This window comes from Canariomyces notabilis (assembly GCF_033297395.1).
Source record: "Canariomyces notabilis strain CBS 508.74 unplaced genomic scaffold N656scaffold_29, whole genome shotgun sequence".
NCBI lineage: Eukaryota > Fungi > Ascomycota > Sordariomycetes > Sordariales > Chaetomiaceae > Canariomyces > Canariomyces notabilis.
Window position 1 is genome coordinate 272,043 of NW_027041851.1, and position 15,459 is coordinate 287,501.

Genomic DNA, 15,459 nt, shown 5'->3' on the forward strand with positions numbered 1-15,459 from the left:
GTCGAGGCGGCAGCAACGTCTCATCTCGCCCGGCCACACGCCCTGTATTCGTGTTGTTGGGAGCTGTTCAGTTGAGATGAGTGGAAGAATGGCTTTGTATTATGAAGATGTCGACGAACAAGTTGAAGGCTTGCGTACTGCAGCTATGAATCCAGTCTTCAACAGAGTTTAACGCGTGAAGTAGGGGTAAATTCAACAGCTGATTCGCCATTTCTGGTGTGTTCTGTCTGACAGTGTGGACAGGAGGTGTAAGTCCCCGAGCCCCTAATGCAGAATGACGGCGCTAAGGTACCGGACAACGCAGGAGACAACAACGCTCGCTGTCGTAATCATTTGCTAAGAGCGCTGCACACATGAAATCACGATGCCGTAATGGTAAAGGGTTGTTGAGGTTTCTATCATCATCCTTTACATAAATCCTAGAGCTGGCGCTCTTCGCTCGCCCTTGGGAGCCCGAATGTAAACAAGGCATCTACCATACTACTAGTGAGTGAGTGCATTCCTAAGCCTCCGATGAGCCCTCTCAACCCAGAGCTGTTGGAGATCATGAACTCTAACTACCTGGTTGGTGGGCATCTGTTCTTCTATACACCGTGACCTTGCCCACTCCTGCCCCTGCTCGTGAGCCTGTCACCGGCAGCTTGGATCTTGAGGACACGCAGGAAAGAGCTTAAGCGCCGAGACGAGAGTATGATAATCTCAAGTACCCATTACCTGCACGGTCAGCTGGTGTAAGAGGCAGCATGTCTCCCGCAACTTTATTGACCTCGCCTGGCCCACACGGGGTGCTGGGACAAGCACCGCTTCAGACTGGAGGATTGAGATGCCTAAGGTACCTTGCATTCTATTACATCCTGTGCCCACTTACCGCCGGTCACGCGATACTTTCGTCTGCAGGAACACATGCAAGCAAATTGGCCGTGTCAAGCATGAGCGTGGTGGCATGTGATACTACATGTAACATACTGCATCACTCTCCTCTGGATGTCTGAGTGGCTGCATGAACACGCAGCTGCAGTCACCGGTGGCCGTGGCGGCAGGTTCCAGCTAGGCTGGGATAGCAAAATATCTCCTGATGAGGGCTGATAGATGATGCTCGTTGGCGGTAGACCAGCGTCGGCTTAGTGTCATGGTCACCGGAAGCGCCGGAAGAGATATGCGAGAGGTTCTATATAGGGGTACAGTGAATGCTCACCTCCACCCAGTAAGTATCCTGATCTCACCCCTGACTTTGGTCAGGTCAACTCCCTCGCTGGAACACAGAATGGCACAATGCCGCATTCACTTGACTCAGACTGCAAACCCGTCGGGTCCTACCCGCCCAGCGGCATCGATGTGCTGATCGTAGGCACCGGCCTGGCCGGGCTGACGGCCGCCATCGAGTGCATCCGCAAGGGGCACAGCGTGCGTGTGCTCGAGAAGAACAACGACATCAACACCGCAGGTTCGTCTATCCCCTCCCACCTACCAGTACTTGTACTTGCAATCAGAGACTAACCGTTGAAAAGGCGACATGTACTTCATGGGCCTATCCGCAACCCGCTTCTTCAAGCACTGGCCGGACCTGGCAGCCGAGTACGACCAGATCTCGCTGCACAACTGCTGGATCGAAACCTTCAAGCACGACGGGACTCAAATGGTTCCCCCTCTGCTCGTCTCCCAGCGGCTGCGAGACGAGGGCCTGGATCCGGACACGCCCCCCGGGACCTTCCAGATGCGGCCGCTGGTGTACAGGATGTATGTCCGCCAGGTGGAAAAGCTGGGGGTTGACATTCAGTTTGGCAAGAAGGTGGTGGATTACTTTGAGGATGAGGAAAGGGGCAGGGCGTGGGTGGTGACGGATAAGGGGGAGAGGTTCGAGGCGGATGTGGTGATTGCCGCTGATGGGGTGGCGTCGAAGAGTCAGAGGCTTGTTGGTGGCCAGGTGAGGGCGATGAAGTCGGGCAGGGCCATGTGGCGGGCTGCGTTTCCTGTTCATCATCTTGATAAGGATCCGGAGGTGAAGAGGTTTTTTAGGATGATGAAAGGGAAGACGGGGCCTGAGCCGATTATTCGGACTTGGTTGGGGTACGTTGCCATACTCTTCTGTTGGAGTGTCCAGGGAATCTCGCTGACAGTATGTCAACAGTCCGGGGACCTATGCCTTGACATTGACCCGAGAAAACACCATCATATGGATCATGAACCACGATGTAAGCCCTTGCCTGCTCTGAGATCGAACCTTTGGCAAAGCACCTCCACTAACATTATCTCTCAAGGTCACCGGCTCCGAAAAGGAATCCTGGCACAACACCATCCCCGCGGACGAAGTCCTCGAAAACATCGACAACGGCGTCGGGGCCCGGCCCTGGGCGCCCATCTTCAAAGCCCTCGTCCAACTAACCCCTCCCGACACCATCGTCAACTTTGAGCTGTTCTGGCGGAACCCTCAACCCAAATGGGCTTCCCCGGCAGGGCGCGTAGTCAACATTGGAGACGCAGCCCATTCCTTTCTCCCCGCGTCAGGCAACGGCGCGACGCAGGCCATTGAGGACGCCATTTCCCTAGCATCATGCCTGCAGATTGGTGGCAAGGCGAACATCCCCCAGTCGGTGCGCGCGCATGTTCGAATGCGGTTTATTCGCAACTCGTGCGCGCAAAAGATGGGGTTTAGCAATGCTGAGTTGCTGCAGAAGACGGATTGGGATAGGGTCAAGGTTGATCCAAGGTTGGCACAGCCTAAGTTGCCCATGTGGATTTGGAGCCATGATCCGGAGAAGTATGCGTATGAGGTGTATGATAAGGTCGTGGAGAGTATGAAGAGGGGGGTGCCGCTGGAGGAGGATGATAGCATACCGCCAAACTACCCGCCGGGGTATAAGTACCAGCCGTGGAGTATTGAGCAGATACTGGAGGAGGTGAGGAATGGGAAGCCGGTTACGTTGGGGGAGGGGAATTGGCGCTGAGGGCAGTCAGGGGCGGGTTGGGAAGGGAAGATAAACAATTCGATATTGCTTGCTAACTTGTTTTGAAATAAGTTAGAATGGCCGTCGCTTCACGACTAGGCACTCCTACTAGGTTCCTCTCAAATGTTACAACAGGTTCTATCATGTGTCGATGGAGTTTCTCACAGACCCCTGAATCTGTCTAGTGGTGCGGGTACCTTAACTACCTAGGTACCTACTTTCCAGTCGTAAGTTGGAGAGAGATATGGTAGGATCACAATTAGTAGCACGAGGTGTTATGTTGGTAGTCTGGTAGAGGGCTCCAAGACCTACTGTCCCTTTTTCGGGATTCCCGAATCAGTTCGATGCAGCGATATAGTGTTCACTCATCTATATCAACCTCAACAAGTTTTGATGTTGACGCAGCTTTGAGTTCGATGCTACCCCTTAATACTGATATATCCCGCAGTCAGGGGCGAGCAGTGTTTACGACCGCGGTACATCCTAACAAACAAACTCAACGAGATGATTGCCAGTCTCAACTGGCCAGGCCCTTCCCCAACGACCTGCCCCTACCAAAACATGAAGCCATCGGCATCTCCCGTCCAGTCACATCAATCAAGCCGAGCACCCAACCCTCGTCGACCCAATCACAATATCATCATACCAAAATGTATTCGCATCCCCACCATACGACTCCCACCCGAAATTGACCGCCGTAACCCTCGGCTTAATACTACTCCTCTGCCACTGAGCCGCATTCGGGTTCGAGACCCCCGGCTTGCTCGTCAAGCCCGCAACCACCGCATCGTTAAGCCACGTCTCAACACTCCCATCCGTGCCCAGATGGTACTCCAGGCACTGCCAGGTGCCCGTCGGAAGCGCCTTGGACGTGGCAATCCCCTGCGGAGAGAGGTCAGGCAGCGTCGCATCGTCCGACTCACGGTTGTACATCATGATCTTGCTCTGCCCGCCGATGCGCAGGTGTTTCTTGTTGCCCTGGGCGGAATCCGGCATGGTGATGAAGGTGACGTGGGCGTCGGTGAAGGGCTTGGAGGCTTTGCTGTTGTGAGATGGGGAGGGTGGTTAGCATCATATCAAAATCATACATGCTTGTCTGCCGTGGGGATGACTGGCTTGAACTTACAGCCACACCCGAACGTAAACATCACCGCTAGGAACCTTGTTGGTGCCAAAGAAGATGTGTCCGCAGTAGCCGCCCGCACCGTCGACCCTCATCGAGTTCTTGCCGCTGTGGGCAGTGGAGCTGTCGAGCGTGATTTTGCCCCCCTGACTGCAGTCGGGCGCGTAGGTAGGCCATGCGGCTTGATCCCATCCGCTCTCGAAGCCCTCTGAGATCTGGGCGAGGGAGAAAGGGAGGAGAGCCAGGGCGGCGAAAGCAGCGTGGCCCAACATGATGGGTGTATGTCTCTAGCAGTCGTTGGGATAGGAGGTAATGAGAAGAGTGCGAGCCTCGGGGGGCGGGGAGGCTACCTGAAGTAGGTGTTCATGTGTGAGAACTCGCGGCTGCTTCCTCCGCTGCCGCGTCCCGGAATTGTCTTATTGTGCCTGTGCCACGGCATTCCTCCGCTTTTTTATACTGATTTGCTCCACAGTTCGGAGGTCTTGGCCCCGTGTACGGGATCCTGAACGGCCTCCCTTCATCCTCCCTAGTTCTTTCTCCCATTGCACAAGCAACCATGCTTCGGCGGTGTTGTCTCTTTGGGAGATGGATGGCCAGATGTACCCCCAGGCCCCTAACCTCCATGTCAAACGTATAAGCTTCGCACCCAAAGGTACTATGGCCTCTCACATCTCCTGGGTGGTGTAGAGTACTTCCCCTACCTATATCCATGCAAGAGCGGCAGATATAGCAGTGACTTAGGCTAAATATGGGTACAGATACACTCGCCTGGGTTTCTACACACGGCTCGCTAGGCGTATATAGCTCCCGCCCGTTTACACAAATTGTACATACCGTATGATCTCGCGAATAAGGAAAATTAGATGTGGATATGCCCAGCCCGCAAAGTCAGACATCCACCAATGGGAGCACCAGGGCAAGTGTGGCTAGAGTGGCTGTCCTGCATCTTTTGCTCGATTTTGCTGTGCTGGGTTGGCTGGGCAAGCCACATCTAATTTTCCTTATTCGCGAGATCATACGGTACCTGTTTCGTAGACTGCTTGCTTGACCCTCGCAGATTCGAATATGCACCAGCATCTCACTATGTGTACTCCCTTGATCCAAATCATACCTGGGAGTATGTGGCTGTGCTCAACATGCAAGGATTACTAATAATCTCATGGCCGAGAGATCAAGACTGTCGGCCTGATAAAAAGGGGGGGATGGGCACGTTGTGGCGTTTCTTTTGAGGCTTACTGAGCATGCTATTCATCAATTCTAGCGATACCTACCCTGCCCAGTGTCTTCTCCTCGCAGCCCTTCCTATCCAAAGGCAGCAAGCTGTTCCATCACTTGCGCGAAACCCTCACAGAACTCCATCCTCGTACTTGCTCCCAGCGCCTCTGGCCTCACAATCGGTGGAGAAATCTTCCTATTCCGCTCCTTGCCGGCAATAATCCGCTCCCTTGCATACGCAATTCCATCCACCAGGCTGTCCGTCGAGAGCAGATGATTTGCCAAGTCCGCCGCCGTCTTGACCGAACCCCCCAAGCGTGCTTTCCAGAACCGCTGAAACCGCTTCGTATACCCCCCCGCAGGGCGGAACAACTCCTTCACCTCCTGCACAATGGTGCGTTTTGGGTCGGCCATGAGCGCCATGCCAATGTTGTACGCGTCTACGTCCTCGACAAAGTCCCGCAGCTTTGCTGTCGTGTCAAACATCTTTTTGTACGCTGATTGCGCAAGCCGCTCGAGGCAGAAATCGTCACCTGCGAGCTTTGTTTTGGACGCGCGCGCCGCAACCTGCCAGTCGACATAAAAGGTGATGAGGTCGCCAGCCCAGCCGAGGAGGTCGCTGATGTTCAGCCGGCTGTCGAGAATATTGGCTAAGGTTTGCATCTTCGATTCGAGCGTGACGCCGTCGAGGGCGGCACCAAAGTGGGAGACTTTGATGCTGACGGGCTGCAAGGGGTCGGCCACCCAGTCGATCATGGTGAGACCGGACTTGGTGACATGGGCGATCCACTGGGCATCGAGGTTGCCGAGTGTCCGCTGGAAGGCGGGGCCGGCGTACTCTTTGTGCCGGAGCCACTGCATGACGGCCTTGTTTGGGCTTTTGACCTCGTGGCTACCCGGGGTGGCGAGGTAAGCAGTCGCCAGAGTGTAGAGCCTTTCGATGTATGTGATGAAGTCTGTGGGGCTTGTCCCGGGTGTGGTGGGCGGCGGGAATGCGAGCCGGTTTGCTGCATCAGTCATGGAGGCGCAGAGACGCTCCAGTTCGTCGGCGTCGAAGGGTAACGCGAGAGGCTCGAACCCGAAGGTTGTGCCTCTCTGCTTGTTCTCATCGTCAACGGTCTTCTTGAGGGCCGCAAAGTCGCCTTTTCGAGGCATGACTGCGATGAATTTTGTTGTCTGCTTGCTCGGGTTCTGAAGAAGCTCGACCCTAGTCTTACTGCCGTGAATCTGGAGCTCTGTAAAGTTGAGAAGACGATCGAGATCACGGGTCACTTGATCCCCCGTTTCTGAAGCCAGTATCTATCAAGGTGGACAGCGCGTGTGAGTAAACTGCAGTGGTCATGCACAAGTTTGATGTTGCAGATTGGCGACATACTTGGGGAAGGAAATCGTCAACTTCCTTTTGGAACTTGCTTCCAGTTCTTTCAGACACCTCAACCAACCGGGCCCACACTCTTGCCGCCGATGCACGAAGCGTGATCCGTTCTTGTCGAGTGAGCGCCTCGAGTTTGACCTTGGAGAAGCGGAACTCGCGACACCCGAGCCCTTGGAGTTTGATCTCGAGGATGGCCGCAATGTAAAATATGCCATTCAAAAAGTAACCCAGCACGCCGTCCGTAACCTGCGGTGATCGCATCTTTGATGGATCGTACGGGACGGATATCCCATGTCCCGGCACGAACTCAAGCATGCAGCCAGGCGGCAGGGCAATGTCCAAGACGTATTTGCCCAACTTGTGTCGCAGCAGGGCGCCGAGAAACGACTCTGCCAGTTCGCTTTGAAGCTGACACTGTAGTTGCGGCACGTCTGGTCCGACAGACAAAATTCGGCGGACGGCGTGCTGATCGAGGTAGGCTGGGCTTCTTTCTATCCAGGGAAAGGTTGTGGACAGCTTTCCCCATAGAGTGCGCACCATCTCCTCTGGCTCCTGATAGCTCGGGGTTGATAAACCAAGCTTCTGGGCAGTGAGAACTGGGAGACGCGCGACGACATCACTGTGAGCCCGGTTAGGGAGTTTCCCTTTGAGTCTAATCGTCTCGGCGGCGTCAGCCAGCGTCCTCCACGCTTCTTGATTTTGTAGCAGCTTATCAGCACAAGCCACCGTCTTTTTCCACGCCTCAGGTTCTCCACCATAGACGTTTCCGAGTCTGCTGGGAGTGTACATGATCCGGCCGGCCCTGAAAAGTCGATCGGCGATGGGCAACGGAAAAGCAGCAGCTAACACAGCGCGCTCTGGCTCCGTCAAGTTGGCGAGCAGGAGGATATGCTTTGCCTCGCAGAGTGGATAGAGGTTATTGCTGATTCCAAGGGCCGCAATCAAGGTGATGCACGAGTCCAGAGTATCCATGGCAAGCTGGTGTCCCGGCTGGCCAGGATGCGCAGTTGTGTGCACTGCCTTGAGAACAGCAACAATCTCTTTGTGCTGCAGCATGAACCTTGTCATGGTTGTATTGACGGTTTCTGAGAGCAAAGTAGGCGTTACCTGCTGGGTCTGGTACCATGCCAAAAACCTGACTCTGAACATATCGACGAATGCCGGTGACTTTGCGGCTTTTCGGAATGGGGAGAGCGTAGACGGCCTGGTGATCCTCCTGCAAGCAGGGTAGAGCTTGGTAACATCCCTCTGTATAGCGGAGAGATATTGTTCGTAATCTTTGATGCGTTGCGCCCACAGCTTATCTCGTCCTGGTCCCTTGTCCCAGTGAACAATGTCTTCGGCTTGGTTGACGACGACATTGTGCATCGCATCACACCATCTGAGGTACTCCCATATCTTGACAACACAGCAAGTGAATTGTTGACCCACTGATCTCGTTTGATCTTGTAGATTTGTCGTGCAACGGCAATGGAATCTACTGGGGATGCAGCAATCAAATGGCCCTCGAGAGTGGCTGCAGCATCTTTGAGAGCCTGATCGAACATGACGGTTTTGGGTTTTGGCGTCTCGAGGTTGAGGGTTAGTGGACTTAAAAGTCTCAAAAAGGCCGCTCGAGCACTGAGGTCAAGGACTAACTACCTACCTGTAGGTACCTACGGATCTTATAAACAAAATGCTAACCTAAGGTTGATCAAATTCTGGCCAGCCAGCATTTGTTGGCCTGTCATTCACCTCTCAAGCATGTCAAGTGGGAAGGAGGAACCAGGACATGACCTGTATTTATTTGGGGCCACTGCGGGCACTGCGCTTGGCTCTGTTTCCCCCCTTCAACCCTCCAGCCGACTTCACCGAATACACCCATTTCTTCAATGCGTTTTTCAAGCAGCATGGCGTCGGTGATAACACGCGACATGTGTCAGACCGATGGCATCCATTTGCCTAACCCGGCGCAACCCGCGGCAGACGGACGGCATGATCAACGCCCTCCCGCGTAAACCGGGCAGCCGTGGCTGAAAACCTCTTTGACATGTGGTCGCACCTATGACGGGAGCAGCAGGAAATCCAGGACCTCCTTTATTTGAGCTTTCAAAACCATGAGGAAAGCCCGATGTAATTTCCCTTGGACCGCTGTGGTCAAAGTTGAGGCGACGCTCCACCACTCTGTGGGCGTCGGAATACCTTTGGGGCTGAACTTGGAACCCCGATTGTGCACTGGTATTTCCGCCACAAGGCAGGCGACCTTACCAGGTATTCTTATGTCCAAGCCAGTATAAACCCCCGGTAGTAACCCATCCGTGGATTTCACCCTTGCATACCTACGTTAGGCATCCTCTGCTGTATTCCAGACCTTGGTCCAGCTACAACGAACGTCCGCGTCATGACCGAGCCACTTTTCCGATTTGTGGTTCTCCGGTGTATGTTGGCAACACCACTATGCATTGAATCGCATTGCTAACGGTCTGCAGCCCCCATCAAGGGGGATCCGAACCGCCCTCTCATCCCCCTGGTCCAGGAGAGTGATTTTCAGGCGAAGCTCAAAGAGGCAGCATAGTCCTCGACCCCTCGAGACAGTATCCAGGCTGTATGCAAAGATTTCATCAAATCCAACCGGTTCGTCAGCTCCGCCGACGGCACCGACTTTCAGAATAAGCTTGTCCAGTTCAGCTTGCTGGTCGACAACCTAGAGCGGGCTGGAGCTGCCCAGCTGGAGCCTGTCATCAACACTGTAGAACAAGTCTTTGGGCAACAGCCCTCCAACCTTGTCAGGCAAGAAGACTTTTTGAGCCTCAAAGGGGCCCTGAAGGACTCGATTGTTGCTGTTAAATATGTTCAAGTAAGATTGTCGCTCCCCGGCCTCTTACTCCTGCCGTTCTGATGTCGGAATAGGAGGCACACGCTCTCCCCCTAGCGGCGATTGCGGACCAGCTTCGCGACATGGAGCTAATCGAAAAGGCTGTCTCAACTCCCTCTACCTCGCAGCCTCGTGCCGTTTCCTCCGATGCGGAGACGCAGCCTGAGGAGCACCCCAGACGTAGTGAACCAGGCTGGGCCCCACACAAAAACTACAACGTCGGGGACCGCGTTCGGTTTGAAGACATCATCTACGAATGCATCCAAGCCCACAGATCCCAGGTGGATTGGGAACCTCGGGTTACCCCTGCGCTATGGAAGGCCATCAGGGCCTGTGAACCTGAAGCTCCTGAGATCGACGTCCAGCTCTACCGAAAACGCACGTTTTTGCTCCCTCTAGACTTGGATCTCAAGTCCATCCTGGCCATGGCTGCCGACGAGAAGATAAAGGAGCTAGACAACCAAATCAAGGCAGCCAAGGAGGCCGAAGAGGAAGCCCAGAAGCTTTTGGCGAAGCACAAAAATCTCAGCTTGGCCGTGACTGAATTGGTGAAAATCAATCCTAACCAACTTCAGGTCACCGTACCAGAAAACCACACAGGGGCGGAAGTCGACGCAAAGTTTACAAGAGAAAACCGATCTGGGCGACCAGCTAGATTACAGAAGCTCGCTGAGGAAAGTTGCACTCGCTAGGTCTGACCTGCCTATCAGGGCAGCTGCCGGCGGTCCTACTTCCAGCGCTGCAGCCTCTGCATCCCTCGCCGATGAGGGCCCCCAGGACCTACCCCAGCTCCTGCACCAGCAGAGCCCACAGGAGCATTTTCCCTCGCCAAAGATTTACTCAGTTCCACAGGGATTCTTGGGCCTTTGGGGCCGTGGAAGAACGTGGCTGCAGAGATGAGGACCCCTCGTTTCAAAGAAGGTGCCAGGTCAGGGCTCAGCGCTGACACACTGAAGATCTTGGAAGACCGACCCAATCTTTTAAAACAGCCTATAAACTGTTGGTGTCTCTTTTTCTTGGGGCCTATCTACTAGTAGCAACCCGCGCAATGAGCTGACAACTGGACCTGTCTTGTAGCCATCGTTAAGGGCCTTCGCATGGAGCTGGATGAAGTGTTGCGTGCACTCCAGGAGCTGGTACCTTCGGGCGAAAACGTCACCTACTCCCGCATGGGGTCCGCTTTCATCGTATCAAGGACCAGTTCTGTCCAAGGCTACATCTCTATTGTACGGACACTGGGTTTCGCGCTTTGCAACCGCCCTTTCTGCACTGCCTATTGACGGGCGAGTTCCAATGACAAAGGGCAAGGTCACGCCGTCGGGGGTAGCTTACCTACTTGTTGTCAAACAGACGCTCAAAGGCTACCAGGGAGCCGATATTGCCCATGTCGAAAATGTGCTCAAGGGGGAGACCAAGCACAGGACGCACAAGAAGACGACGAGGACCGAGGGGGTCATTAACATTGAGGCCGAGACAAATTCCAGCGAGGAGCACGAGCTGTCGACTACAAGTCGGTTCGAGATGAGTAAGGAGGCGTCCAACACCATCAAGGACGACCAGAGCTTGAAGGGGGGTCGCTCAAAGTGTCGGCCAAATACGGTCCAGCCGTGAGCATCGACGCAAGTGTCGAGGGCAGCGTGAGCCGGAGCGGCGAAGAGGTCAACAAGGCGGCGAGCAAATACAGCGAGGACGTGCTCGAATGGACGGTGAAAAAGATCTCCGAGAGGGTCTTGGAGAAGCGGTCGACAACCTCTGTGGTAAGTATGGCGTCGAAGCCGTCAAAGCTTGGGAGACAAACACCTGACCGATTGAAAACAGAATGAAATCATCGAGGAAAACCAGCACGGAATCAACAATGCCAACGGCACCGGACACATTTCGGGCGTCTATCAGTGGCTCAACAAGGTGTACGAGGCACGCGTCTTCAACTACGGACTGCGAATGATGTTGTGAGTTGAATCAACGCTCGCTCTAGTACCTTCCTACCTGAGCAAAGGTTCAGCAACATTGACATGGAAACACTCCCATCAGCGATTTCATGGTCCCCGAGCCCGCTGCGTTTCTCACCTACGCGGTCGCCGAGGCCGCCACCAATACCGAGTCCGGCCTGCTGCTGGAGAAGCCGTCGACTTTTGCGCTAAGACCGGCAGATATTAACGAGAACAACATTGGCAACCTCATTCTCATGTACCAGGCCACCGACGTGCTTCCGCCGCCCGAGGACTACCTCACTATCAGCGACCAAAGTAAATTCGGCGGCGGTGACCCCAGCACCAGCTACAGCCACGGAGCCATCCTCTCGGTCCCTTCTGGCTACGAAGCCGTTTGGGGCACCATCTCAATTGTTTGGAGCACATGGAAGCAAGAGGCAGTCATCGACGCCCAGGTCGGCAGTGAAACCCACCGGTTCGAGAATAATGGCAGGTGGTCGTGGGGCACAAGCCTCGCCAACCCATACAGCGGCAGTAAAGTTGCCAGCGGCGGGTCCATTCCCTGGGGCTTCAGCACCTGGAGCGCCTCAGACGGCGTGGTCTCGGTCGAGGTGCTATGCCGCGTCACGGACCGCCGTAAGCAGCAGTGGCAGGCTGAGACCCACGCCAGATTGATGACGGTGTACAAGGCCCGCATGCAAGAGTATGAGGAAAAGCTCGCCCGCCATAAGCTGCAGGAGGGTATTACGATCCAGGGAACGTAAGTTTTTTTTTTTTTTTTTCTTTCCCCCCTTAACCCGACTGTCATTGTTTCCACTAGGTATCCATTCCGGGGATCAGCAGACTGCCCAACGGACTGACCGATTTTCCTAACCAGGAACCCCACGGCGAACCTAAACACCATCAAGTCCGAGTTGAAGAAGCACAGCATCTCCATCCTGACCGCTCAGCACTATGATCTCTTCAACTCTATCACCCACCCTGCTCCAGGTGGACGACCAGAGATCAACCTGCACGAGGCCCAGGCCGAAGGCGTCTACGTCCGTTTTTTCGAACAGGCGTTTGAGTGGGATCAAATGAGTACGACACTTCGCTTTCTCTCTCTCCCCTTTGCCAGCCCCCCCCCCCCCCCCCCCCCCCCCCCCCCCCCCCCAACCCAACCCAACAAAATGAACTCTCACACATCTTCGTCGGCCACGCATATGATAACCAAAATCCTAGTTTACATCACATATCCCTATTTCTGGGGCGACAAGTCAAACTGGGTCTCCAAGCTAACGATCAACGACCCGGATCCCGTCTTCGACGAGTTCCTCAAAAGCGGGTTCGCTCGGGTGGTCGTGCCCGCACGCCCCGGGTTCGAAGGCGCAATCGACCACTTTATGCGCTTTGGCGAGCCGTGGAACGGCGGGCCCTTGCCGGTCGTCACAAGCAACCTCTACGTTCCCATTGCCGATGAGCTCGCCGAGCGGCTTGGCAAGCCGGGCCAGGAGGTTCCGCAGGGGGATCCGTGGGAGGTTACGTTGCCGACGACGCTGGTGAAGCTGAGGGGTGATGATAGCTTGCCGGTTTGGAAGAAGGAGGGCGGTGTTTGGGTGCCGGGGAGCTAAGGCTAGGTATCAATCACGTATTGGGCTGTCATGAAATTGGATTGTTTGCAGTTATCTCGAAATGAATCGGATTTGTCTCATATGGTGCCCTCTGGCAAGGCCAGGGCGCTTCCTTACGTATGCATGTGGAAAGTGACAAGGTTCGCGGTCTCTTTACCATCTCCCATCATGAGTAGATCATGAGTTAAATAAGGTAAGGAGATGTGAGCCAGAAACCATCGATGACTTCATTGCTCGTTTCCCGCCATTTTCTGGTTGTGTTGCACCAAATCACTCGAATTCCCATATAAACCCTTCCACACGGCTACCCTCCCGTACGCCTCGTCCTTGGGTGGTCTCCATTCCACCCCCGGCCCTGAGCCGGAGTGAGCGACGTCACATAAGCGAGGTACGAAAACAGAAATGTTGTGTGCCCAGACTCGTCTCACAAAACAGATAATGCCATCCCGGGTATCAATCCTTCTCAAAAGCCTCCCTCAACTCCCTACAGCACTCACGATACAGCTCTTCCGCCCCCGGCGGCAGCTTAGTCGGGTCCGGCGACTTGTCCCAAGCATGCGGCACTCCCGGAATCATCTTGTAGCGCACGTCCTTATTAATCGGGGCGCTCCCCAGCCGCTTAGCAAACAGCTCACCCTCTTTCAGCAGCATATCCCACTCGCACGTATAGAAAATGACCCTCTCCGGAATCCCCTCCGCCAACTCCTCATCCGTAGCCTTGCTAGGGGACAACCACGGATGCGCCAGCTTCAAACTCGGCGGATGCAAATACGACGCATCAAACAACGACGTCAGCATATCCGGCAGCGTCTGGTCAGGCCTCACCGAATTCGCCCTCTTCACAGCCCGCGACACAGTATAATCCGTAGTAGGATACCACGTGGCGGTAGCACGAATACAGTGGGCGGGGACATCCAGACCCGATGCCCGCACGGTCTTGAGATGCTCCGCCAGGCAGAGCGGGGCGGTAAGCGCGAGGTTCGCGCCGGCAGAGAAGCCGGATACCGCCAGCTTGAAGGGATCAATGTGCAGATCGCCCGCAAAGCGGATCACGTAGAGCAGCGCGTCCGCCGCGTCCTCGACGGCCACGGGAAAAGGGTTCTCCGGGCTGAGGCGGTAGTCGACGCTGACGAAGACGGCGTTGCAGTCCTCGAGCACGAACCGGGCGAAGCGCGCGTCGTCGGTGGCGCTGCCCAGGGTGAAGCCGCCGCCGTGGAAGTTGACGACGGCGGGGAATTTGGTGCCGCCGCGTGTGGTTGCTTGTTCGTACCCTGCGGGGGTGTAGAATTGGAGGGTAAAGCTGCCTTTGGTCTTGGAGATGGTGGACGGGATCGTCTTGGTGAACGACTGGTTCGGCGGGCGCGGAGGAGCAAGGAAGTGCATCGTCATGCCAACATATTGCAGGGATCTCCACCAGGCGGCCGAGATGCGGAGCCCGAGCCGGGACGGGGGTGAAGAGCCGAGAGCATCCTGCGCCGTTTCCAGCGGTTTCCTGTCGACTTCCTCCGGAGGTCTCGGGGCCGAAATCGGGATGACGGGAATGCCGTCTACTGTGGGGATCACCTTGGCCATGGCTGCAAATGGGAGTGGCTATAGTTACATTCAGTGGCTTCTGCGGCGTTGAAGTTTTGAAAGAAAACTTATCAGTTTAGAACTTAAGAAGTCCTTGAAAACGCGACTTAGAATTTGGTCAAGTGAGTGCAATAAGGCAAAATGACTGCCGGGCCATGACTTCAGTCAACACCCGTTCGCAGTTTGGATCTTCCGAGTCTTCAATTCGAGATTGGACGCGACGGGAGATGTTGGGAGCTTCTGCTCCAAGCAAACGGCGCTGATGTCACTGGCTTGAAGCCCCTGAACGCTAGGGAGCATGTACCGAGTGACAGGCGGGGCGACCCCACAGGGACAGAAGCTTCCAGGGACCACGATTGGTGCGGAGCAGAAGCTCAGGCGGGAATGTGGGTCTTGACGATCTTGGCTGGGGCCCGGCACTTAACTGACGTCACCCAACATGACGTAGGCACATCCCATGTTGTGCAGGACCCGCCAGTCGCGTTCCCAACCGGAGCAAAAAAGACTGCAAAGTGAGAATTCGATGACATACTAGCCGATGAATGAACGGCGGGTCGGGCAACTCGTGCCCCTGCCGAGGCCCCTGCCGACCCCCATGCGGCTGTTTTTCGCTGTGTGTTTCGCCCACTTGGGAAGCCGCGTCCTGAGCCATGGACAAGTTGAACCTGCACAGCGCGCCATCTTGAGCTAAACTGGGAAGATGCAAACCATGTTCCAGCCATATTAGCAACAGTTTTAACGCAAGGGCTTACGGTGGGCTAACAACCAAGTTCCTGTCGTGTGTGGCCAAGGATTCTTGAACCTTCCCACCCTTCGTATAAGCATTAATGTTTA

The 15,459-nt window shown here is 55.1% G+C and overlaps 5 protein-coding genes across 5 annotated transcripts; 2 read left to right on the forward strand and 3 right to left on the reverse strand.

Moving 5' to 3' along the window:
* Positions 1 to 1,272: 1,272 nt before the first annotated feature.
* N656DRAFT_771546 (FAD/NAD(P)-binding domain-containing protein) lies at positions 1,273 to 2,945 on the forward strand (the record flags this gene model as incomplete). Its single annotated transcript, XM_064813868.1, has 4 exons — positions 1,273 to 1,444; positions 1,509 to 2,067; positions 2,129 to 2,192; positions 2,259 to 2,945. The coding sequence occupies 4 exons, from the start codon at positions 1,273 to 1,275 to the stop codon at positions 2,943 to 2,945; spliced, it is 1,482 nt and encodes a 493-aa protein (XP_064666406.1).
* A 392-nt stretch (positions 2,946 to 3,337) lies between these two features.
* N656DRAFT_739183 (uncharacterized protein) lies at positions 3,338 to 4,530 on the reverse strand. Its single transcript, XM_064812778.1, has 2 exons — positions 4,072 to 4,530; positions 3,338 to 3,987 (listed from the first exon to the last, which is right to left on the reverse strand). Exons 1-2 carry the CDS (start codon positions 4,338 to 4,340, stop codon positions 3,543 to 3,545), a joined length of 714 nt encoding a protein of 237 aa, XP_064666407.1. The 5' UTR covers positions 4,341 to 4,530; the 3' UTR covers positions 3,338 to 3,542.
* Positions 4,531 to 5,158: 628 nt separating this feature from the next.
* N656DRAFT_783796 (uncharacterized protein) lies at positions 5,159 to 6,342 on the reverse strand. The gene has a single exon (XM_064816031.1). It carries the CDS (start codon positions 6,301 to 6,303, stop codon positions 5,371 to 5,373), a length of 933 nt encoding a protein of 310 aa, XP_064666408.1. The 5' UTR covers positions 6,304 to 6,342; the 3' UTR covers positions 5,159 to 5,370.
* Positions 6,343 to 9,038: 2,696 nt separating this feature from the next.
* On the forward strand, positions 9,039 to 13,053 carry N656DRAFT_792294 (carbohydrate-binding module family 12 protein; the record flags this gene model as incomplete). The annotated part of the gene is made up of 12 exons (XM_064817064.1): positions 9,039 to 9,075; positions 9,127 to 9,167; positions 9,213 to 9,494; positions 9,548 to 10,120; positions 10,164 to 10,386; positions 10,590 to 10,751; positions 10,801 to 11,085; positions 11,118 to 11,269; positions 11,331 to 11,461; positions 11,544 to 12,203; positions 12,321 to 12,523; positions 12,665 to 13,053. The coding sequence occupies 12 exons, from the start codon at positions 9,039 to 9,041 to the stop codon at positions 13,051 to 13,053; spliced, it is 3,138 nt and encodes a 1,045-aa protein (XP_064666409.1).
* Positions 13,054 to 13,115: 62 nt separating this feature from the next.
* N656DRAFT_783800 (alpha/beta-hydrolase) lies at positions 13,116 to 14,835 on the reverse strand. Its single transcript, XM_064816032.1, has one exon. The coding sequence runs from the start codon at positions 14,623 to 14,625 to the stop codon at positions 13,507 to 13,509; it is 1,119 nt and encodes a 372-aa protein (XP_064666410.1). The 5' UTR covers positions 14,626 to 14,835; the 3' UTR covers positions 13,116 to 13,506.
* Between the last annotated feature and the right edge of the window lie 624 nt (positions 14,836 to 15,459).